The 21,767-nt window shown below is 50.5% G+C and overlaps 1 protein-coding gene and 1 long non-coding RNA gene across 7 annotated transcripts; one reads left to right on the top strand and one right to left on the bottom strand.

Annotated features, from left to right (window-relative positions):
- Positions 1 to 1,041: 1,041 nt before the first annotated feature.
- On the bottom strand, positions 1,042 to 4,429 carry LOC122912352. Its single transcript, XR_006385603.1, has 2 exons — positions 4,245 to 4,429; positions 1,042 to 1,166 (listed from the first exon to the last, which is right to left on the bottom strand). It is a non-coding gene; the product is annotated as an uncharacterized LOC122912352 (long non-coding RNA).
- Positions 4,430 to 4,676: 247 nt separating this feature from the next.
- Positions 4,677 to 16,256, top strand: HYOU1 (hypoxia up-regulated 1). 6 transcript variants are annotated; one of them, XM_044258000.1, is made up of 26 exons: positions 4,677 to 4,838; positions 5,653 to 5,750; positions 5,979 to 6,072; positions 6,250 to 6,328; positions 6,483 to 6,637; positions 6,756 to 6,832; positions 7,125 to 7,306; positions 7,528 to 7,643; positions 8,910 to 9,102; positions 9,314 to 9,448; positions 9,595 to 9,677; positions 9,800 to 9,932; positions 10,103 to 10,290; positions 10,490 to 10,628; positions 11,161 to 11,221; positions 11,381 to 11,460; positions 11,831 to 12,016; positions 12,163 to 12,335; positions 12,460 to 12,547; positions 12,662 to 12,784; positions 12,958 to 13,091; positions 13,224 to 13,308; positions 13,924 to 14,158; positions 14,249 to 14,296; positions 14,570 to 14,620; positions 14,754 to 16,256. In XM_044258000.1, exons 2-26 carry the CDS (start codon positions 5,660 to 5,662, stop codon positions 14,813 to 14,815), a joined length of 2,991 nt encoding a protein of 996 aa, XP_044113935.1. In that variant the 5' UTR covers positions 4,677 to 4,838; positions 5,653 to 5,659; the 3' UTR covers positions 14,816 to 16,256. The 6 variants fall into 6 exon arrangements, with proteins under 6 accessions (XP_044113935.1, XP_044113934.1, XP_044113933.1 ...); XM_044257999.1 differs by having other exon boundaries at positions 14,751 to 16,256; XM_044257998.1 differs by having other exon boundaries at positions 14,567 to 14,620.
- Positions 16,257 to 21,767: the final 5,511 nt, after the last annotated feature.

Raw genomic sequence — 21,767 nt, 5'->3', positions numbered from 1 at the left:
ATGGTTCAGCTGGTTGGGCGTCTGTCTTCGGCTCCGGTCATGATCCCAGGGTCGTTGAGATCGAGTCCCACATGGGGGTTTCTGCTCACTGAGGCGCCTGCTTCTCTCTCTGCCTGCCACTCCCCCTGCTTGTGCACTTTCCCTCTCCCTCTCTAACAAATAAACAGAATCTTAAAATATACTCAGAGGTCTCCACATACAGGAGAGCCCAACTTCCAAAGCTACGGTGAAACAGGAGGAAGCAATTAGCTGATTATTGATTGTGAAAATCTGGCCCCCTAAAGAGAAAGGAAATTCCCCATGAACTTGGCAGAACTTAACCAAGCTTTTAACACTGCAGTAGTGCCCATTTTTAAGTTGTATTTCTCCCCACTAAGAACAGGAACAAGTAGTTAACTAATGTCTATTTGGTGCTTAGGGCGTCCCAAGCATTGTGCTAAGCACCTTACCCCCGTCTACATCAGCCCTGTCAGGCATGTACCAGCAGGTCGCTTTTAATGCTGTAGAAGCTGAGGCTCAGGAAAGCTGAACAACTTGCCTGGAGTCACACAGGTAGAAAGTGGTGTTTACAGGCAAATCCAGGTCTATCCGACTCTAAAGCCCCATATTCTGGGTGCTCGATTTATTTATTTTTTTTAAAAGCCAATTCTATAAATTTGTTCATAATTCTGAGCAATTCTCTATGCGGTCGTGAAATGACAGAATTCAAGAAAACTGGAAGTCTTGCTTTCTCTTGACACATAATCATCCCCACCTCAATGCAAACCGTGAAATGTTCCCGATCTTTTGCCTTCTCTTCCACACCTCCCATCCTATTCAAATTCATAATACCAGGGCCACAGAAACACGTCAGTATTCTTACTAGTGTCTATACAGGCACTGTCATTCACTGCTGTGGGGAGCAGAGATGATAAATCTTTCTGGAGCGCAACTTGGCAGAATATATCAAATGCCTAAACAGGAGTTTAGGCCTGCATAACCACTTCTAGGAATTTATCCTAAGTAGATTATAAGGGGTAGATCTGAATAAAGATTTGTCAATACGTGTCTATTGCAATTTTATAACAGCAGAAAAAAAGAAACCACCTAATTGTCAAATAGTAATCTTGATAAATACATTATTATAGTTCTTCATGCTGCGATTCTATAGATAGCCACCGAAAATTCTGTAGAGAAAAAATGACATAGGAAAATGTTCTCAGTAAATTAAATGAAAAACAGTCACGAAGTATTATTTCCATTAAAGTTTAAATTGTGTGTGTGGATACACAACATAATGCTAAAAGTATTTAATTTAGAAAATTCAATTGTGGGTGGTTTTTATTTTATTCTTTTTTTTTCATGTTCTTCCAGTTTTTTTCAGTAACCATATTTTTGTAATTCTAAAACCACTGGTGAAGAAGTAGGAAAAAACTCATTTGGTGCAGCATCTCCTGATAAAAGTAAGTTTTCCTGCTTAAGGTTTCCAGCAAAAATCAAACCCTTTAGTTTTGTTTTCTTTCTTGAGAGAGAGACCAAGAAAAAGAGCAGCAGTGTTGGGGAGGGAGGGAGGGGGGAGGGGTAAGAGTGGCACAGAGGGAAAGAGAGAATCTTTTTTTTTTTTTTTTAAAGAGAGAGAGAGAACACACACACAAGTAGGGGGAGTAGCAGGCAGAGGGAGAAGCAGGCCTTCCGCTGAGCAGGGAGCCCGATGCAGGGCTTGATCCCAGGACCCTGGAATCATGACCCGAGCCGAAGGCAGACACTTAACGACTGAGCCACCCAGGTGCCCCGAGAGAGAGAATCTTAAACAGGCTCCATGCTCAGCGTGGAGTCTGATGCAGGGCTTGATCTCACGACCCTGAGATCATGATCTGAATGAAATTAAGAGTTGGACGCTTGACCGACGATGCCACCCAGGCGCCCCAAGTCTTCTAGTCTTTTATGCAACACATATAAAATATTTTTAATTTTTTTAATTTTTTTTAAAAGATTTTATTTATTTGACAGATCACAAGCAGGCAGAGGCGGGGGGGGGGGTGGAGCAGGCTTCCTGCTGAGCAAAGACCCGATGCAGGGCTCAATCCCAGGACCCTGAGATCATGACCTGAGCTGAAGGCAGAGGCTTAACCCACTGAGCCACCCAGGCACCCTATTTTTAAAATTTTTATTGAAGTCAACATATACATGGAAAAGCGTACATAAAGCAGCCCATTAAATTTTCACAAAGCCATTGCAACAAGCATTGCAAACAGCACTGCCAGGACCCCAAGAAACCTGTTAGGCCCTCTTCTAAACACTACCACCCCACAAAATTAGAACCATCTCCATTTCTATCACCATAGCTGAGTTTTGCCTGGTTTTAAACTTTATATCTAAAGTGAAATCGGGGACTCCTGTCTTCTGTCAGTTTGGTGTATGTTCTGCAAGGTGGCAACTTGTGGGTTCCTGCTCAGTGTGGGGGAAAGGATGTAGTCCTCAAATGTTATTAACAAGTTATTTTAAATAAGAACTAGCGAATTCAGCTGCTTTGGTCAATCTAAATCAGGTGTTTTACTTTTAAACGTTCCCATTGTTTTACGACATGTCCTTATGAAACACTTCTCCCCTCTGTTCAGAGGACTTGCACCTGCTACATCTCCCAAGGGGCAAATTCCCAGGTCGAAAACCATCACTGCAGCAAACCTGTGCTCTCACCAAGGCTATTCTGGGGATGGGAGCTCAGGAGCAGGGCACACTCATCTTTCTGCTTTCGCAATTTGCAGCCATTCAGTAAGTTTTTAGTAAGTGCATTGAAACCATAAGCCTATTTGTTTCCCAACAGACTGTGACTTTTCCAAAAGCACACAGTCATTCCCATCTGTGGAATCCCATACCTGGTACTGTGCTTATATGCGACAAAGGCCCAATAAATCTTAAAAATGCAAAATCTGTTTAAAACAGAAGGAAAGAAGGGCATCTGGGTGGCTCAGCTCGTTAAGTATCTGCCTTCAGCTCAGGTCATGATCCTGGAGTCCCAGTATTGAGTCCCACATCGGGCTCTGCTCCCTCTGCTCTTCATCCTGCTTGTGCTCTCTCTCGCTCTCAAATAAGTAAATAAAATCTTTAAAAATAAATAAAAATTTAAAAAAGGAAGAAATGGATGGAAAGAATCTACCGTCCTACATAGCTACCCAAAAGTAGAGTCAGTCATACAGATACAAAATCTTTCTTAGTGGGACTGAAATGACAACGTTATGTGTCCATCACTGTGGCTAACCAACCCCCATGCTGTGGAATGTTCTACAGCAGTAAACCATGAGGTGAATCTTTACACACAGCTATGGAAAATCCTCACGATTTGTTCGGTTACCAAAAAGAAGAAAAAAGCAGGTTAGAAACAATCTAATTCTATAACATTCTATCATTTACAAAAACACAAAAGCCACATCTTTCAAGATACCTATGGAAGTAAATGCACAGAAGAGGCCTGGAAGGTTACACACTACACTGATAACAGCAGATAGCTCCAGAGATGAGGTTGAGGATGGTATAAAAGGGATTTATTCCTCCTTGTTTCTACCAAGGTCTCCAGATGAAGACTGAACCACCCACAAATTGAAGAAAAATCGACTTCTCCCTTGTACTGCCAGTTGGTTTATCTTCTAAGCATAGAAACCTGACTCCTCTGTCCCCCTAAGCATCATGAAAAATGTAGGGAAAGAACAGGTAAGAGTTCTTAAACAAGCCATGGCAGTTACGGCCAGGGCCTTTAAGGAGACTTCTGTGAAGGGAGCCCTGGAGTCGATTTCGGGAGAGGCAGGAAACAGGAGATCCATCTTCCACATTTAAGAAATTTGAGCTCATGTCAATAAAACGGGGGGCGGGGCGCTTTCCAAGGGCTGTGCACACTTCCATGGGGCTGTAAAAATACAAAGGAGGGAGGGAGAAGCGCCAAATACCTGTCTGAGGTACTTTAATTCGGACAGAAGCAGGAAAAGAGAAGGGAAGCCACATAAGATTTAATGGAATGAAAACATGAGGTGGTGCCTTTACGCCCAATTACAGCCTCAGCGCTTTGCATTCTGGAATATTCCGTTTCATAAAAATGGATCTTAGAGTAAGGAGTCCAGGCCAAAGTCTGCCACCGATAACAAGCGTCATCTCCGTCCCGCTAGCGAACATCGTCTCTTCTGGTGGCTTTAGTGAAACGGGGCGGGGTGAACTAAGCCTGTAGCGCAGCCATTCTGATTTCTAACCAAAGCCTAGAGCAGTTCAATACCAACCAGCAAGCGAGCGCCTCTTCCGCGTGGCTACAGAAGGGATGCGGGTCACTCCCACTCCTCGGCCGGGGCTCTCCAGGTGACCGGAGGAAGGGGGCCGACTGCGGGACTGTCCGTGCGCCCACTCGCACCGGCCTCGGGTCATTCCCGACCCCGGCAGTCGGGCACCCAGAGCCGAGGCCGGAAAGGTCCGGGAGCGCACGGGGGCGGGCGCCGGGCCCCGTGACGTGGTCCAATCCCCAGCCGGCGCCGGCGGTTTTCCCCCAACTGGCGGACAGGCCCCTCGGCGGTCTCCGAGGCCCGAGCCGGCGACGGAGGAGGGGGCGGGCGTAGGACGTGGCCCAATGGGAGCGCGCGCCGGGGCGGCGGGGGCGGGGCCGGGCGCGCGGCGCAGGGCCGGGCGGCGGAGGCTCCAATGAGCGCGCGCCGCGTCCGGGGCCGGCTGGTGCGCGAGACGCCGCCGAGAGATTGGTGGCTAATGTAACAGTTTGCAAACCGAGGGGAGTTGTGAAGGGCGCGGGTTTGGGGGCGCGCTGCCGGCCTCGTGGGTACGTCCGCCGCCGCGTTTGTCCCAGAGCTGGGGCCGCAGGAGCGCAGGCAAGCGGTGGGGGGGTGGGGATGGCGATGGGAGCGGGCCGCCCCTCCGGGAGGAGGCAACGTGCTAGCTCCGGGGGCGGGTCGGTAGCGGGAGCGAGGGCCGCACGGACGCCGGTGCGCTTGGCCCCGAAGCTCGGTCCCTGGGGCGCACCCACGTCTTAGAGGTGGGCCGGGCCGCGTTTCCGGGAGTGGGAGCTGCCGCCTTCGCCAGGTGAGGCTTAGGTAAACTCGGGGGACTCGGTGCCCGCCCGGCGAAGAATCTTAGCGCTCCTGGCACGGCGTCTGTGTAGGCAGTGGGGCCGGGGGTTGGGATGGAGAACGGGGGGCGGGGTGGAACACCCCAAAGGGATACCGAGAAGGAGACAGGCCCTTCTAACATCCCAGCCTCCTCCAACGTCACCACCTCTCAGTTCCATCCAGGCCCGGCCTGGCTTTCCCCAGCCAGCGGGGGAGCTCCAGGTGTAGGGAGGTAGTTGAGCCCTGGGCGGAGATCCCTGGTCTCCCCCGAGGTGTCTGACAGCAGGGGCAGGGCTAGGGTGCGCGGGTTATAGCCTATGCAGTGGACGGAAGGTTCTGGTCTCCTTTCTTCCGTCCTGGTACCTTCCTTGTTTAGGGATGTACTGGATGGAGCCCAGGACCCTTTGTGTGGTTAGAGTCCCGGGACATTATCAGAAGGGAGAGGAGGGGGATGTAGGCTACTCAGCCCCGGGGAGACCGTGGAGTATGAATCTTAAAGCTTCTCTGTTCTGGGATGAGGTTCTGTCTTCTTCACACAGGGCATCCGGTTACAAGTGTTGTTTTTCTTCTCCCTCAGAGGCACAATGGCAGCCACCATCAGGAGGCAGAGGCCAGGGAGGCTAGCCTATTGGGCTGTGATGGCTGTGCTCTTGGCTGACCTGTTGGCACTGAGTGGTGTGTACCCCAGGAGCAGGCTCAGAAGAAGAATAAATGAGTGAATGATGAATGATCTATGGTGGGAGGGGAGCTTCTGGTTGGAAGCCTCTGCACTGGAGTTGCTGAATCCAGTCCTTTATCTTTTCACTTTTTTATCTTTTCTGTGGAGAGAGGTGTCCTTTAGTTAGAGGGGACTCAAGAATGTGGGGGAAGAGGGGCGAATTGACAAATCTGTTTCCTTTGCAGACACACTGGCTGTGATGTCTGTAGACCTGGGCAGCGAGTCGATGAAGGTGGCCATCGTCAAACCCGGAGTGCCCATGGAAATTGTCTTGAACAAGTGAGGGCCATCCCAGTATCCAGGGTGGGGAAAGAGGGGAGTCTGTGCTCCAAGCCAGTGTGTGTGCTTCCTAGGGCCCCCAACAGTCTGGTGTCTGAGTGGTTGTATTTGAGGTGTTGGGGCTCCTGAGTCCGCACCCTGCTATAGGCACCTGGGCCCTGTGTTTCCTCTTTTTAGGGAATCCAGGAGGAAAACCCCGGTGACTGTGACCCTGAAAGAAAATGAAAGATTCTTTGGAGACAGTGCAGCAAGCATGGTGAGCTTAGCAGCCCACCCCTTCCCAGAGTGGTGGGCAGAGGGGAGGAGATGATAGACACAGAGCCTGAGCCCTTATCGACCTCTGATGTGAGAGGTAGGTGATGGTGGGCTCGGAAGCCTCATACTCTATTCCTTTTTTTACCTCCTCTCAGGCCATCAAGAATCCAAAGGCGACACTGCGTTACTTCCAGCACCTCCTGGGGAAGCAGGAGGGAAACCCCCACGTGGCCCTTTACAGAGCTCGTTTTCCAGAGCATGAGCTAGGCTTTGACCCACAGAGGCAGACCGTGCACTTCCAGATCAGCCCGTGAGTGCTCTGCTGGGGACGGCGGGCTCAGCAGGGCCGATAGGCTCCTCTAGTGCTCACAGTTGTCCTGGCCTTAATGTCTGGCTGTCCTTGCCTCTAACTACCCACTTTCCCCCAGGCAGCTACAGTTCTCACCTGAAGAGGTGCTTGGCATGGTTCTCAACTACTCCCGTTCCCTGGCTGAGGATTTTGCTGGTGAGTAGCTAAGGTGGGGTCGGTGGTGGCCAGGTTCCCTAGGGTCTCCTAGCTGGGCAGCTTCGCCTCCCAGGGAACCTTCGTCAGTGTTAGAAAATATCTTTGCTTTGGTTATCTGGGGAGCTGCTCCTGGCATCTACTGGGCCAGGGACGCTGCCAAACGTCCTACAATGCGCAGGACAGCCCCACACAGCAGAGAGTTATTTGGCCCAAAATGCCAATAGCACCAACACTAGGAAGTGTTGTCCAAGGCATGGAGCTGGTGGGAGCCCCGTTCTGTTGTCCTCTGTAGAGCAGCCCATCAAAGACGCGGTGATCACGGTGCCGGCCTTCTTCAATCAGGCTGAGCGTCGGGCCGTGCTGCAGGCCGCACGCATGGCCGGCCTCAAAGTGCTCCAGCTCATCAACGACAACACCGCCACGGCCCTCAGCTATGGGGTCTTCCGCCGGAAAGATATCAACACCACCGCCCAGGTGAGCCAGGGAGGAACTTCCGGCCAGAGGGTGGCTGGTTTTGAGGATGGAGGCCACTTGGCGTGTTTGGCATCTCGTATGCATGGCTGGCCCTTGCCAGGATGCTGCAAGAGAATGGCCCTCTCAGCCGCTGTTGGAGCTTTTCAGCCTCAAGCAGAGAGTGGGTGTAGCAGCTGGAGTTAGATGAGGTTCCCGTGACCGTTGTCTTGGTGTCTGTGCAGAATGTCATGTTCTACGACATGGGCTCTGGCAGCACTGTGTGCACCATCGTGACCTACCAGACAGTGAAGACCAAGGAGGCGGGGATGCAGCCACAGCTGCAGGTCCGGGGTGTGGGGTAAGTCGGTGCTGGGCTCGCTGAGACACCCCCGGGTGAGGGCTTCTTGGAGTGGCAGCTGCCACATTTTCCTGCACGAATTCTCTCCTGAAGTATCGATCATCACGGGGTACCTCTTGGAAGAGCCAGGGGAAGACGGGGAGGGAGGAGGACTGTTTGGAAATTTTGAAAGACAGGGACCTTCCTGAGCGGCTTCTAAGGAAACCCGTAGACCACATGCAGTCGTTTCGCTGTTCTTGTCTTTTCTGGCGTACTTGTTGACAACGTTGTCTTCTCTTTCAAACCCATTCCTTTCTGGCCAGCTCTCCTGACAGCGCTTGAGTCCAGGCTACCATCATTTCTGACTTGCAGGGTTAGGAAAGGTTTTCTTGCCTCCAGTGTGGCATTCTTCCACTTTTTTCTCTACATTGCAGCCAGAGAGTTCTTTTCAAAATGCTGACCTTGGGGCGCCTGGGTGGCTCAGTGGGTTAAGCCGCTGCCTTCGGCTCAGGTCATGATCCCAGGGTCCTGGGATCAAGTCCCGCATCGGGCTCTCTGATGAGCAGAGAGCCTGCTTTCCTCTCTCTCTCTCTCTGCTTGCCTCTCTGCCTACTTTTGACCTCTCTCTCTCTTTCTCTCTCTCTCTGTCAAATAAATAAATAAATAAATAAATAATCTTCAAAATGCTGACCTGATTATAATCTGTTTCTTTAAAAAAAAACCCTCATACCTTTTACATCAGCCTGTGGGAGGCCTGGCTTCTCCCACTTGTTTCTACCCAGAGCCCCTTGCTCTCTGAGCGCCAGCTGCGCCTGCCCTCCTTGGGAACGTACTGGGCTGGCTCCCACTGCATGTCCTTTTGGGTAGTGGTCCCCATCTCTCCAGTTGTTTTCCCTTTTCTTTGCCTCGTTACCTCCACTCATCCTTCAGATTGCAGCTCAATTATCACATCTCCACAGAACCTTCCCTGACGTCAGCAAGTAGGCGACACTTCCCTTTTCCATCTTCTGACACTGTTGCTTGTCTGTTTCTCATAACTCACGGGGTGGTACATGCTTCACGTTCGTGTGTTTGTTCAGTGCTAGATTGTAAACTCCTTGGCCGCAGGGACCCTGGCTTTTTTCTCTCAGTCGCATGCCCTGAGACCAGCACATACTTGACACCCAGTAAATACAGCGGACTGGAGGAGGAAGCGAACTATCCCTGAGGTGTCGCCACGTACGTGGAACAAGAGTCAGGGACCCTGTGTGTTCCTCACACTTTTCTTTCTCACTGTTTCCTCAATAGGTTTGACCGTACCCTGGGGGGCCTGGAGATGGAGCTCCGGCTTCGTGAGCACCTGGCTAAGCTTTTCAATGAACAGCGCAAGGGCCAGAGAGCAAAGGACGTGCGGGAGAACCCCCGTGCGATGGCCAAGCTGCTGCGGGAGGCGAATCGACTCAAAACCGTCCTGAGTGCCAACGCTGATCACATGGCACAGGTGCCCACGTGTGGCTACTTGAGGGGAAATATTCCCTGCCCGAGGGGAGAGGACCCCAGCCTCCCAAGCTAGGCCGCTGGCGTGTGGTGTGGCCCATTCCTTCTTTCTCGGCCTCCTGCCGTCCCCTCAAAGTCCCAGTCCCTTGGTTTCTGGCCTGCCCAGCCAGAGGAGGACCTGGGTGGGAACTCTGACGTGCCTCATCCTCCTCCAGATCGAGGGCCTGATGGACGATGTGGACTTCAAGGCGAAAGTGACCCGAGTGGAGTTTGAAGAGCTCTGTGCAGACTTATTTGAGCGGGTACCTGGGCCCGTACAGCAGGCCCTCCAGAGTGCTGAGATGAATTTGGTGAGGGGGAGTCAGGCGTGGGCCTGGGTGGAGAGGCGGGTGGGAGAGAGGGTGACAGGTTGGTGGGCAGGAGTGTTAAGGAACAAGTCAGCGCTGAGGAGGAGGGCTAACACCCAGCTCTTGTGTGTCCCATTCTTTCTCTGCAGGATGAGATTGAGCAGGTGATCCTGGTTGGTGGGGCCACTCGGGTCCCTAAAGTTCAGGAGGTGCTGCTGAAGGCTGTGGGCAAGTGAGTGTGGCGGTTGAGGCAGTGGGGCTGGGGCTCCAGGGCTGGGTGGCTGCAGGGCTGAGGAGAGGGTGGCCAGGGCAGCTGCTCCAGAGATGATGCGCTGAAGCCTGGGACTTTGACAGGGAGGAACTAGGGAAGAACATCAACGCAGATGAAGCAGCTGCCATGGGGGCCGTGTACCAGGCAGCCGCGCTCAGCAAAGCCTTCAAGGTGAAGCCATTTGTAGTCCGAGATGCGGTCCTCTACCCCATCCTGGTGAGTAGGCCCATCTGACTGGGTGACAAGCTCCCTTTACCTCACTGAGCGCACTCCCTCTGTCTGCTCTAGCCTGTTCCCTTGTTTCTCTGCCCGCTGACATTCTCCACGTACCTTACCCCCAACGTGCTCCCGCTCTCCAGCATGCCTCCTCTCTGCCTGCCGTGTAGGTGGAGTTTACAAGGGAGGTGGAGGAGGATCCTGGGGTTCGCAGCCTGAAGCACAATAAGCGAGTTCTCTTCTCCCGAATGGGGCCCTACCCTCAACGCAAAGTCATCACCTTTAACCGCTACAACCACGACTTCAACTTCCACATCAACTATGGCGACCTGGGCTTCCTGGAGCCCGAGGATCTTCGGTGAGGGAGGTGGTCGGGATGGGAAGGAGGATCTGGAGCCACAGGGCTGACAGAGGTAGCAGGCTGTGCGGTCAGGGTTGGGCTGAGCATCTTCTGGGAGGAAAGGAGAGATATTTCATGCCGGGAAGCTACGTAATCTAGAGCTGGAGGAGGCAGGCTGGGTGAGCTCCCTGGAATGGCTCTCTCGTCCCCCAACCAGGGTCTTCGGCTCCCAGAATTTGACCACGGTGAAGCTAAAAGGTGTGGGTGAGAGCTTCAAGAAGTATCCCGACCACGAGTCCAAGGGCATCAAGGCTCACTTCAACCTGGATGAGAGCGGCGTGCTCAGCCTCATCAGGGTGAGAGCAGAAGGAGGCCCTGGGTACAGGCCAAGGGCCCAGGTCCCACCAGCCTTCCCAGAGTGGTTCCTCCACATGGTATCAGAACATAAGAAACAAGAAGAGTTTGGGAAATGGAAAAGTCTTGCCTCTGAACACAGCTAACCAGGGATCTGCTGTGGTGTTTTCAGGGTCTATAAATGCTTATGAGTGTTGTAAAGTTCAGGTCTTATAGATGGTTAAGTAAGTCATTCTCAAAAAGTAGGTCTGGGGTTAATATCTTTTAAAACACATTGTCGGAAATAATGGTCCATTCTGTATTCGAGTAGAGAAGTGCAGGGTTCAGGGGAAAGGAGCTAGGAGTCTGTCTTCAGAGGGCCCATAATCAAAGGGGGCAGAGGTAACTTGGCTCAGGAGCCAGTAGAAGGAGGCTGGTGAGGGACTAGGCCAGCACCGTAAGTCACCCGGATGCACGTGAGTAGACGCCCATGGTGACAGGGTATTTCCAGGGGAAAGGTGGCTTAGCGTGTGTGTTTCTTCACCCTGTTTTCAGGTGGAGTCTGTGTTTGAGACCCTGGTGGAGGATAGCCCCGAGGAGGAATCCACACTGACCAGTAAGATGAGTGTGTGTGTGTGTGTGTGTGTGCACGCACGCGTGCGTGTGTGTGAGGGAGGCGGTGCTTGTATGCATTGGGGGCGGGCAGGCCTTGCTTTTGGGTGAGGTGGCATCACTGCCGTGGCCCTTTTGAGTTTTGGGGCTTTCTTCCTCGCAGAACTCGGCAACACCATCTCTAGCCTGTTTGGAGGGGGCACAACGGCAGACACTAAAGAGAACGGTACAGACGCCGTCCAGGTGAGGCCAGCATGGAGCCAGGGGAGCTCAGGGGAGGGATTATGTGCCCCAGGAGTGGCAGCAGAGGCAGGGATTGGGGTGGGCTTTCCAGCTGCCTGGGACTGGCTAGACTACCCCTTCCCCTGCCCAGTGAACCATACCATCCTCTGGACTCCAGGCGGCCCCTGTGCTCGGAATCCAGGGCACATTTCCCTCCTCTCTAAGCCCTTGTCCTTTGTCCGACTAGGCCACCGTTGCCATCCAGTCGTCTGTCTGCCCCCACACTGTGCAGGCAGACGCAAGCCTAGGGGACGCGACCTGGCTGGGCCTTAGGTTCTGCTACAATGATGGTTTCCTATGGGGGTTGGGGGCATCTGTGATTGTTTCCCAGGAGGAGGAGGAAAGCCCTGCTGAGGGGAGCAAGGATGAGCCTGGGGAGCAGGCAGAGCTCAAGGAGGAGGCTGAGGCCCCTGCGGAGGACACTTCTCAGCCCCCACCCGCTGAGCCCAAGGAGGATGCAGCCCCTGAGGAAGAAAAGGCTGCAGAAAAAGAAAATGAGGAAAAGTCTGAGGCCCAGGTGAGCTGCAGGCGCCGAATAAGGCCAGGGTGGCCCCAGGGGCTAAGGGAATAGATGCCTGCCTTGTTGCTTGTCCCCAGAGCCCTGCCTGTGGAGAATAGAAGGGCCTAAGCTTTTCCTGATATGCTCCTCTCTTTCCCCACTAGAAGCCAAGTGAGAAAAAGGAAACAGGGTCTGAGGGTGTTCCTCCAGCCCCAGAGGAAGAAAAGAAGCAGAAGCCTGCCCGGAAGCAGAGAATGGTAGAGGAGATTGGGGTGGAGCTGGTGGTCCTGGACCTGCCTGACTTACCTGAGGAAGAGCTGGCCCGCTCAGCGAAAAAGTGAGTAGAAATTTTGTGTGTGTGTGTGCAGGGTATGGAATCCCTCCTCTGGGAGGGAGAACTGTCTGACCCAGGCTCCAAGTTCAACATGCTCTCTCCTTCATGCTTCTTTTTTGTCCCACAGACTCCAAGACTTGACACTCCGAGACCTAGAGAAGCAGGAACGGGAAAAAGCTGCCAACAGCTTGGAAGCTTTTATCTTTGAGACCCAGGTTCGTAGGCTGGGAGGCAGCCTGCCCTGGGCCTGGTGTCTGAGGGGGGTCTGGCTCTGTGAGCCTTGCCCTCAGGGGCTCGGTGCATGCTTGGGCCTGTGTGCTTCTCCCTAGGACAAACTGTACCAGCCTGAGTACCAGGAAGTGTCCACTGAGGAGCAGCGTGAAGAGATCTCTGGGAGGCTCAGCGCGGCCTCCACCTGGCTGGAGGACGAGGGCTTTGGGGCCACCACCGTGGTAAGTGGCCTCCCAGACATGGTGGGTGGGATGGGAGCCCTCGCTTTCCTCTCCAGGGTCAGAGAAGGTGAGGAGAGCTGGGGTGTGAAGCTGTGACTGGGATGCAGGGCTGGCTGCAGGCTGGCCTCTCCTCCTTTCAACGCCTCTGCCCACTCCCGCCCCACATCCCTCAGATGCTGAAGGAGAAGCTGACTGAACTGAGGAAGCTATGCCATGGGTTGTTTTTTCGGGTGGAAGAGCGCAAGAAGTGGCCTGAACGGTTGTCTGCCCTTGATAATCTCCTCAACCACTCCAGCATGTTCCTCAAGTGAGCAGCCCCTTTGCTTTTCTTCCTAATTCAGTCCTGCCAAGCCTCAGTGTCCTTCAGCTTCCCATGCCCCGCATGTACACCCCTGACCCCTCTTCCTCTTGGGCTCACCATCTCCTTTCTGGCTTCCAGGGGTGCCCGGCTCATCCCAGAGATGGATCAGATCTTCACTGAGGTGGAGATGACAACGTTAGAGAAAGTCATCAACGAGACCTGGGTAATCCGGGTGTAAATTCTCACGTGGATCCTCTCCCTGGCAAGGTGTCCGAGCTAGGCAGCATGGGAGAGGCCGAGCGATGGAGACTGAGCAGCCGCCGCCTCCTGGCCTCGCAGCTGATTGCGAAGGGGCCATGACGGATTAGCCCCAAACACGGGTCATGGCCATGCCCAAGTTGTCAGACTGGAGTGGCAGCAGAGCCCATTCCCATGACGTTAGAGCTCCGAGGAGCTGGGGCTTGAGCTGTACTCAGCAAGTGGGCCTGGGTTCGGGGAGGTGAGGAGGACTGGTCACAGGAAGCAGAAACTTCCCTTTTGGATGTATGGGGAACGTCTTTGGATCAGAGCTCTAGAAGCGCAGAGACAAGGGAATAATCGAGAGGTTCGGCTAGCGGTTCCAAGTAAGCCCTAAGCGTGTAGTTTGCGACTGCTTTGTGGAAAGCCTTGGATGCTATTTTGAGGAGACTGCCTCCCCTTGTGGGGGCTGACAGCCAGGTAGAGTGACTGGTTTGTGATCTGAGGGCAGAGTCTGAGGCTGGTTGGGGTGTATTTCGTCTGTGGCAGATATCTGAAGGCTCCAGGGCTAGCTCTCAGCTTGTCCTGGCCTCATCCACAGGCCTGGAAGAATGCGACCATGGCCGAGCAGGCCAAACTTCCCGCCACAGAGAAGCCCGTATTGCTCTCAAAAGACATTGAGGCCAAGATGATGGCCCTGGACCGTGAGGTGCAGTATCTGCTCAATAAGGCCAAGTTTACCAAGCCCCGGCCCCGACCCAAGGACAAGAATGGGACCCGGGCAGAGCCTCCCCTCAATGCCAGTGACCAAGCGGAAAAGGTCATCCCTCCACCAGGTGAGAGCAGGGTGCCTGCTGTGGGTGCTCCTGGGCAGGAAGAAGGCCTCTCCTTCCTGGGACTACATTTTACCCCTGGTTTCCTTCCAGGCCAGACTGAAGATGCAAAGCCCATTTCAGAACCTGAGAAAGAGACTCGTGAGTTGGGGAAAGTGATTGGGAATATGGCTGTTGCTTAACCTAAGGGTTGGCACACTGGCAGGCACAGCTGGTTTCTGGCAGGTCCACAAGCTGTGAAAGACCATTACATTTTTAGGTTATTAGACACACACACACACACACACACACGAGCTGTGGCCCACAGCTCCTAAAACATTTACTGTCTGGCTTTTTACAAAAAAAGTTTCCTAGCCCCTCCATTAGCCCCTTCCTCCCTTCTGCAGAGGCTAACCTCTTCCTTCCCCAAAGCAGGATCTGAACCGGCAGATGCTGAGCCTCTGGAGCTGGGAGGTCCTGGAGCAGGTGAGCGTGGAACTGGGGCTACCTGGGAAGCCTGGTTGGGAGGTCCTGGGATCGGGGGGATCTGCACAGAATGGGGCCAGGTCACCTCGATTTCACCTGCTGGCATCCCTTTGCTCTTCCCCACTCCCAGCAGAACCGGAACAGAAGGAACAGCCAACAGGACAGAAGCCAACTTTGAAAAATGATGAACTATAACCCCCAGTTCCCATTCATCCTGCCCCCTTCTCCTACCTCCTCTATTTATTAAACATCAAGGGTCGGGGGAGGGGTTGCTCCTGCCCTCACAGGCTTCAGTTCCTTTTCTCTCACCTTGATCAGGGGTGTGGAGAAGGGGACGGAAGGGACAGCTCACCAGTTCCTTCTGCAATGGTTCTGTGGTAAAAACTGAAATTGCTCGATTTCCTAATCCCACCCCTGGTTCCCTACCCATCCAGGCCCTAATTTGGGAAAAATCACTATTATGTCTTAATTCTTTGCCTGTGGGTAGGTGAGCGATTGCCCGTTGAGGGGTCAACGGACCTGGCAGGGGGAGGGATGCCCTGGGATATTAGAGAGTCTCCAGTCTTCTCTCCTCCTTTTTCCTGCCCCCTCTTCCACCACAGAGTCCGCCCTACAGGGGCCAGTGTCTACAGAGCCTTGGTTACCAGGTCTGGTTTCTGAGTGCCTATCTTTGCTCTTTCCTTCTCCACGGTCTTGTCTTTCCCTAAAAGGCCTCATCCCCAGTGACTCCTCTTCCCATGGTTTGCTTGCCTTCCTGTGGCAAGTTAGGCAGCCGCTGCCTCCTGCCCAAGCCCTTCTATCCAGGCAGGCTGCAGCAAAGCTCGATTAATCCCCACCTGCTTGTGCACCGCCCCTCCCCCCCAGCATTCCCCCCTCCCGTGGCCAGAGTAGGCAGGGAGAAAGCGAAGGAGGGAATCCAGCCGCCTCTGTGGGAGAGATGTGTGAAAAACCCAGAGCTCCCACTTGCGGGCTCTCGGGCACAGGAGAGCGTGCGGAATGGCCTGCGCGGGATGCCAGCCTCCTGTGAGCACTGTCGGAGTCTGCATCGGCCCAATAGCCTGTCCCTCCATGTCCCTATGACTCTTGGCCCCCTGCTCTCTCCTCTTTTGCCCACCCAGACATAGCCTTTCCCTGGCCCCCTAGCCCCCTGGGCTGACCAAAATGTGCTTTCTACTGTGAGCCCCTATCCCAAGACCCTGGGAAAAGGAGAGGCCGTGGTGTGAATGTAAAAAGGCCACCTCGCCCTTTTCGCGACAGGCCTTGTGGGGGACGGAAAGGGGTAGGGGCTGGCCTGCCTTTCTTGAGTTGCTCTGCTGAGATGGGGGCTCTTGACCCACCGTGCCCATGTCGGGGAGCCTGCCCTCCGTATCCCGAATGGAGCAGGAGCCACAGCTGCCACCCAGCTCCCAGGGTAAGGGGGAATCTGGTTGTCTGTCTTCTGTCCCTTTTTTTTTCCTTTTTTTTTTTTTTTTTCTTTTTGCCACATTGGCAGAAATGAGACCGCAGGGTCCCACCCCGTCCTGTATGTTTGAGTTCTTTCACTAGCAGTTGAGGCTGGTTGGACAGGTTTGAGTCAAATTGTACTTTGGTCCATTGTTAATTGAGAAACTGTTTCAATAAAATATTCTTTTCTACAGTTTTTGTGCTGTGATTTTTTTTAAATTTTATTTGTCAGCACAAACGGGGGTTGGGGGGCAGCAGGCAGAGGGAGAAGCAGGCTCCCTGCTGAGCAAGGAGGCTGATGCAGGGCTCCATCCCAGGACCCTGGGGTCATGACCTGAGGTGAAGGCAGATGCTTCATCGACTGGGCTGCCCAGGCATCCCTTGTGCTGTGATTTTTTTTTTTTTTTAAGATTTTATTTATTTGACAGAGATCACAAGCAGGCAGAGAGGCAAGTAGAGGGGGGGGGGGAAGCAGGCTCCCTGCTGAGCAGAGTACCCAATGTGGGGCTTGATCCCAGGACCCTGAGATCATGACCTGAGTCAAAGGCAGAGGCTTAACCCACTGAGCTACCCAGGTGCCCCTGTTCTGTGATTTTTTAAACATTTGTTTCCTGAGTATAGACAGTCCCCTGTTTATTAGAGAATTTTTTTTTTTTAAAGATTTTATTTATTTATTTGACAGAGCGAGATCATAAGCAGGCAGAGAGGCAGGCAGAGAGAGAGGAGGAAGCAGGCTCCCTGCTGAGCAGAGAGCCCGATGCAGGCCTCAATCCCAGGACCCTGAGATCATGACCTGAGCCGAAGGCAGCGGCTTAACCCACTGAGCCACCCAGGCACCCTATTAGAGAAAATTTTTAAGAGGAGTTTGAATCTCAACATTACGTACACTGGTACCACCACAATATTAACATTTTGGACTTAGTTGAGATTCATATGTATTAAGTTGTTTTGTTTTTTCATGAAAACAAAACTGGTTTTATTTTTCTGCTGACATTTTTTGGACCTCTACGTCCCAGACTTTTTTAGGTGACAATCACTTTTTAAGATGACAACTCTGTTTTGCAAATAAGAAACTGACAGTTCATGGGGCTCCTGGCTGGCTCAGTCAATAGAGCAATGTGACTCTTCATCTCAGGGTTGTGAGTTCAAGCTCCATCTTGGGTGTGAAGCCTACTTACTAACTAGCTAGCTAACTAAATAAATAAGTAAGAAGTTGACAGTTGACAGTTCATAAAGTTTTCAGTTACGGACCCAAGCAATCAGGTGTTAAGTCCCACAGCTATGTCTGAACTTAATTCTGATCTGTTAGCCCTCGCTGTTAACTGCTCTGATAGGAGAAGGTGTTGCTAGACATTCACCACTCGATTAATTCACCAGCACAACTAATTTGGGTTGTTCATCAGTCTTGATGGAACAGTATTTTACCAAAGGAAGATCACTCCGGTCACGAATCGCTTACATATCTAAGATGTTTTCTCTAAAGGCTAGACAGGTCAGACAAGTTTTAAGCCTGGAAGTCTTTTTTTTTTTTCAATAGACTATTTTTTTGAGCAGTTTCAAGTTCACACCAAAATTGAGCAGAAAGTACAGAGACTTCCCATATGCCCTCTGGCTCCAGACAAGCACAGTCTCCCCACTGTCACCATCCCCCACCAGAGTAGTATAGTCATAATAATCTATGGCCCTGGGCACCTGGGTGGCTCAGTAGGTTAAGCCGCTGCCTTTGGCTCAGGTCATGATCTCAGGGTCCTGGGTCGAGTCCCGCATCGGGCTCTCTGCTCAGCGGGGAGCCTGCTTCCTCCTCTCTCTCTCTCTCTCTCTCTCTCTCTCTGCCTGCCTCTCTGCCTACTTGTTCTCTCTCTCTCTCTCTGTCAAATAAATAAATAAATAATCTTTTTTAAAAAAAATAATCTATGACCCTATATTGATTCTGTCATCGCTCAAAGTATAGTTTACGTTAGGGTTCAGTCTTGACATTGTATATTCTTCAGTTTGGGACAAATGTAAAATAATATGTACCCACCGTTACATGTCATGTAGAGTAGTTCCACTGCCCAAAATATCTTCCATACTCAGTCTCTTTGTCCATCCCTCCCTTCCCCCTCCAGCTCCTGGCAACCACAGACCTTTTTGCTGTCTCCATAGTTTTGCCTTTTCCAGAATGTCATCTAGTTGGAGTCAGACAGCCTGTAGCCTTTCAGACTGGCTACTTCTGCTTAGCAACATGCAAACACATTTCCTCCATGTCTTCATGGCTTGACAGCTCATTTCTTTGTAGCTCTGAATAATACCCTGTTGTCTGGATGCACCATGGTGTAGCCATTCACCTGATGAAAGACATCTTGGTTGCTTTTCCAGGTTCTGCCAATCATGAACAAAGCTGCTATAAATCTCTGTGTCCAGGTTTTATGTTTTTCAACTTGTAGCGGTATGTAGTTTTACATATATTTTTATTTATTTTTTTAAAGATTTTATTTATTTATTTGACAGAGATCACAAGTAGGCAGAGAGGCAGGCAGAGAGAGAGGAGGAAGCAGGCTCCCTGCTGAGCAGAGAGCCTGATGCCGGGCTCGATCCCAGGACCCTGAGATCATGACCTGAGCCAAAGGCAGAGGCTTTAACCCACCGAGCCACCCAGGCGCCCCTATTTTTGTTTTTTTAAAGATCTTATTTATTTATTTGACAGAGATCACAAGTAGGCAGAGAGGCAGGCAGAAGAGAGAGAGAGAGGAGGAAGCAGGCTCCTCACTGAGCAGAGAGCCCAATGCAGGGCTCGATCCCAGAACACTGGGATCATGACCTGAGCCAAAGGCAGAGGCTTTAACCCACTCAGCCACCCAGGTGCCCCGCATATATTTTTAAATTAATGTCGTAAGCATGCCATTAGCAATTCTTAAATAAAAAGTAGTGGGCTTTTAGTAGCCATTCTTTTGGAAGAATTGATTTTTACATTTTGAGTTCTCTAGGTTCTACCATCAGATGGGCGTTATTAACAACTCTGTAATACATTGAATAGATATTCTATGGTTTCCTTAATCTTTCATCTGTTGCTTTCATCTGATAATCTTTCATCTGTTTCTGCTTTTCAGTATCGCAGGTAACAGTGACTACTTTTGGGCTCAGTGTTGTTTTCATGATCTCTTTGGTTAGGTTAGAAGGTAGGAATATTTAAGACAGTGGTTCTCAATTGGGGCAGCTTTCCAGAAGACCTTTGGCAATGCTTGGAGACATTCTGGGCTGTCAGAATGGGGGGGAGAGGAGGAGAGATATTACTGGTATCTAGTGGACAGATGTCAAGAATGCTGCCAAGCATCCTACCATGCACGGAAGACAGCCCTCCCCACCACAAAGAATTACCTCGCCCAAAATGTCAATAGCATTGATATGGAGAAACCCTAATCTAAATTCTCAAGTATCACCTTCTTTTAATTCTTTGCCATTGTGGATGGGAAGCAGCATCATTCATTGATTAAGGACATGGGTTTTGGTGTCCAACAAATTAGGAACTAGGTAGTAACCTATTCCTGAGACAAATCATTTGGCTTTGATTTTTCTTTTTGAAGGAAGATAAGACCCAACCTCACATTGTTTCTTTCTTTCTTTTTTTCCAGATTTTATTTATTTATTTATTTGGAGAGAGAGAGAGAGAACAAGCAGACAGAGTGGAGGGCAGAGGCAGAGAGCTCCCCACTAAGCAAAGAGCCCAATGAGGGACTCGATCCCAGGACCCTGGGACCATGACCTGAGCCAAAGGCAGAGGCTTAACCGACTGAACCACCCAGGTGCCCCCCTCACAAGGTTTCTAAAACCAACACAACATTAGTACTTTAATTTTGCCAAGCTGATAAATTAAAAAGTGGCTTCGATTTTATTTTAGAATTGAGGTTGAACATCTTAAGTGCTGCTTGTATTTTCTTTCTCTGTGAGCTATCGCTCCTTATCTCTTGCCCCTTTTTTCTGTTAGGTTCTACTGGTCTTAATGACCTTTCAGGGTTCTCACTCTATTAAGGAAATCAGTCCTTAATCCATGAATTGTAAATATATCTTACCCAGTTTAGGTTTTGACTCTGTATATGGTCTTCCGAGTAAATTTTATTTTAGGTAGAATTTACCATTATTTTTTAATGGCTTTTAGGCATTTGTTGTGGTGTGTTCATCGCCATTCCAAGATTATAAGAATGTTTCCATGCTTTTGTCTAGTATTTATGGTTTTTTGTGTCTACACTTTGGATCCACCTAGAGTTTATGTTACTGTAAGGTATGAAGCAGTGATCTGATTAGCCAGTATTCCAATACAATTTAAATCTGGGGTTTTTTTTCTAGGCTGTTATGGAGAGCCACCTTTTTTTTTTTTTTAAGATTTTATTTATTTATTTCACAAGTAGGCAGAGAGGCAGGCAGAGAAAGAGGGAAAAGCAGGCTCCCTGCCGAGCAGAGAGCCTGATGCAGGGCTCGATCCCAGGACCCTGGGATCATGACCTGAGCCGAAGGCAGAGGCTTTAACCCACTGAGCCACCCAGGCACTCCAGAGAGCCACCTTTATTATATAACAAGTTCTCGGATGGATTTGAGCTTATATTGGAATGTTTAATTATGTTTCAATGATACTTTTTAGTACTGCACAGCTTTGGGGCACCTGACTGGCTCAGTCAGAAGAGCATACGACTCTTGATCTTGGGGTGATGAGTTCGAGCCCCATGTTGGGAGTAGAGATTACTTATATAAATAAACTTAAAAAATAATGTACGGTTTTAATTATTATAGTTTTATTTTCTTTTTAAGATTTTATTTATTTATTTGAGAGAGAGCATAAGAAGAGAGAAGGTCAGAGGGAGAAGCAGACTCCCCATGGAGCAGGGAGCCCAATGTGGGACTCAATCCTAGGGCTCCAGGATCATGACTTGAGCGAAAGGCAGTCGCTTAACCAACTGAACTACCCAGGCGCCTTGGAGTTTTATACTTTTTAATAACCTCATTATACTTTATAAAAATGTCTTGGGTATCTTCCTTATTTTTTTCCCAACAGCTTCAGAATTGGCTTATCTGAGAGGCAGCAAGAATGAGTGACTTAAATCCTTTCTGCCACTTATTAGCCCTGTGATGTGGGTGTTTCTTTGCCTCTTGCCTCAGTTTTCCCATAAAAATTAGACCTACCTCATAAGGTTGCTGGGAGAGTTAACAATATATATCTGATATATCTAATAATATAGAAAAGCTCTCAGAGCAGGGCCAAGGACCTAATGAACACTGTCTAAATATTTGCTATTGTTATTAGCCAGTTCAAGAATCCTGAAAAAAAATTATAAATGATGGAAACTGGAGATAGTAAGTAGAGGAATTGAGACTAAGGAGTTTACTTTGTTAAGGGGACATTATCAATTTTGGAAACCTTTTTTTTTTTTTTTTTTTTTTACGGAATAGAGAAAAAAGTAAATGTAAGTGTGGTTCTTAATAATTAAGGATATGCTGCCTCCGGAAGGCTCACTTTATTTTATTAAAAAAATTTTTTTTATTGTTTTGGGAGGGAGAGAAGGAGAGAATCTCAAGCAGACTCCCCACTGGGTGTGGAGTACAATGCAGGGCTTGATCTCACAACCTTGAGATCATGACCTGAGCCAAAACAAGAGCTGAACGCTTAACCACCTGAGCCACCCAGGTACCCCAACTCACTTTATTTTTTAAAAAATATTTATTTATTGGGGCA

This window comes from Neovison vison, chromosome 7 (genome assembly GCF_020171115.1).
Source record: "Neovison vison isolate M4711 chromosome 7, ASM_NN_V1, whole genome shotgun sequence".
NCBI classification, from domain to species: Eukaryota; Metazoa; Chordata; class Mammalia; order Carnivora; family Mustelidae; genus Neogale; species Neogale vison.
This window is presented reverse-complemented; position numbering and strand designations above follow the sequence as displayed.

Excerpts from the sequence above, each read along its gene's own strand:
- HYOU1 (XM_044257995.1), top strand. The coding sequence starts at position 5,660 with ATGGCAGCCACCATCAGGAGGCAGAGGCCAGGGAGGCTAGCCTATTGG. Across the intron at positions 10,629-11,160 it reads GCGTGCTCAGCCTCATCAGG|GTGGAGTCTGTGTTTGAGAC; the intron begins GTGAGAGCAGAA and ends CCCTGTTTTCAG. Across the intron at positions 12,548-12,661 it reads CTTTTATCTTTGAGACCCAG|GACAAACTGTACCAGCCTGA; the intron begins GTTCGTAGGCTG and ends GCTTCTCCCTAG.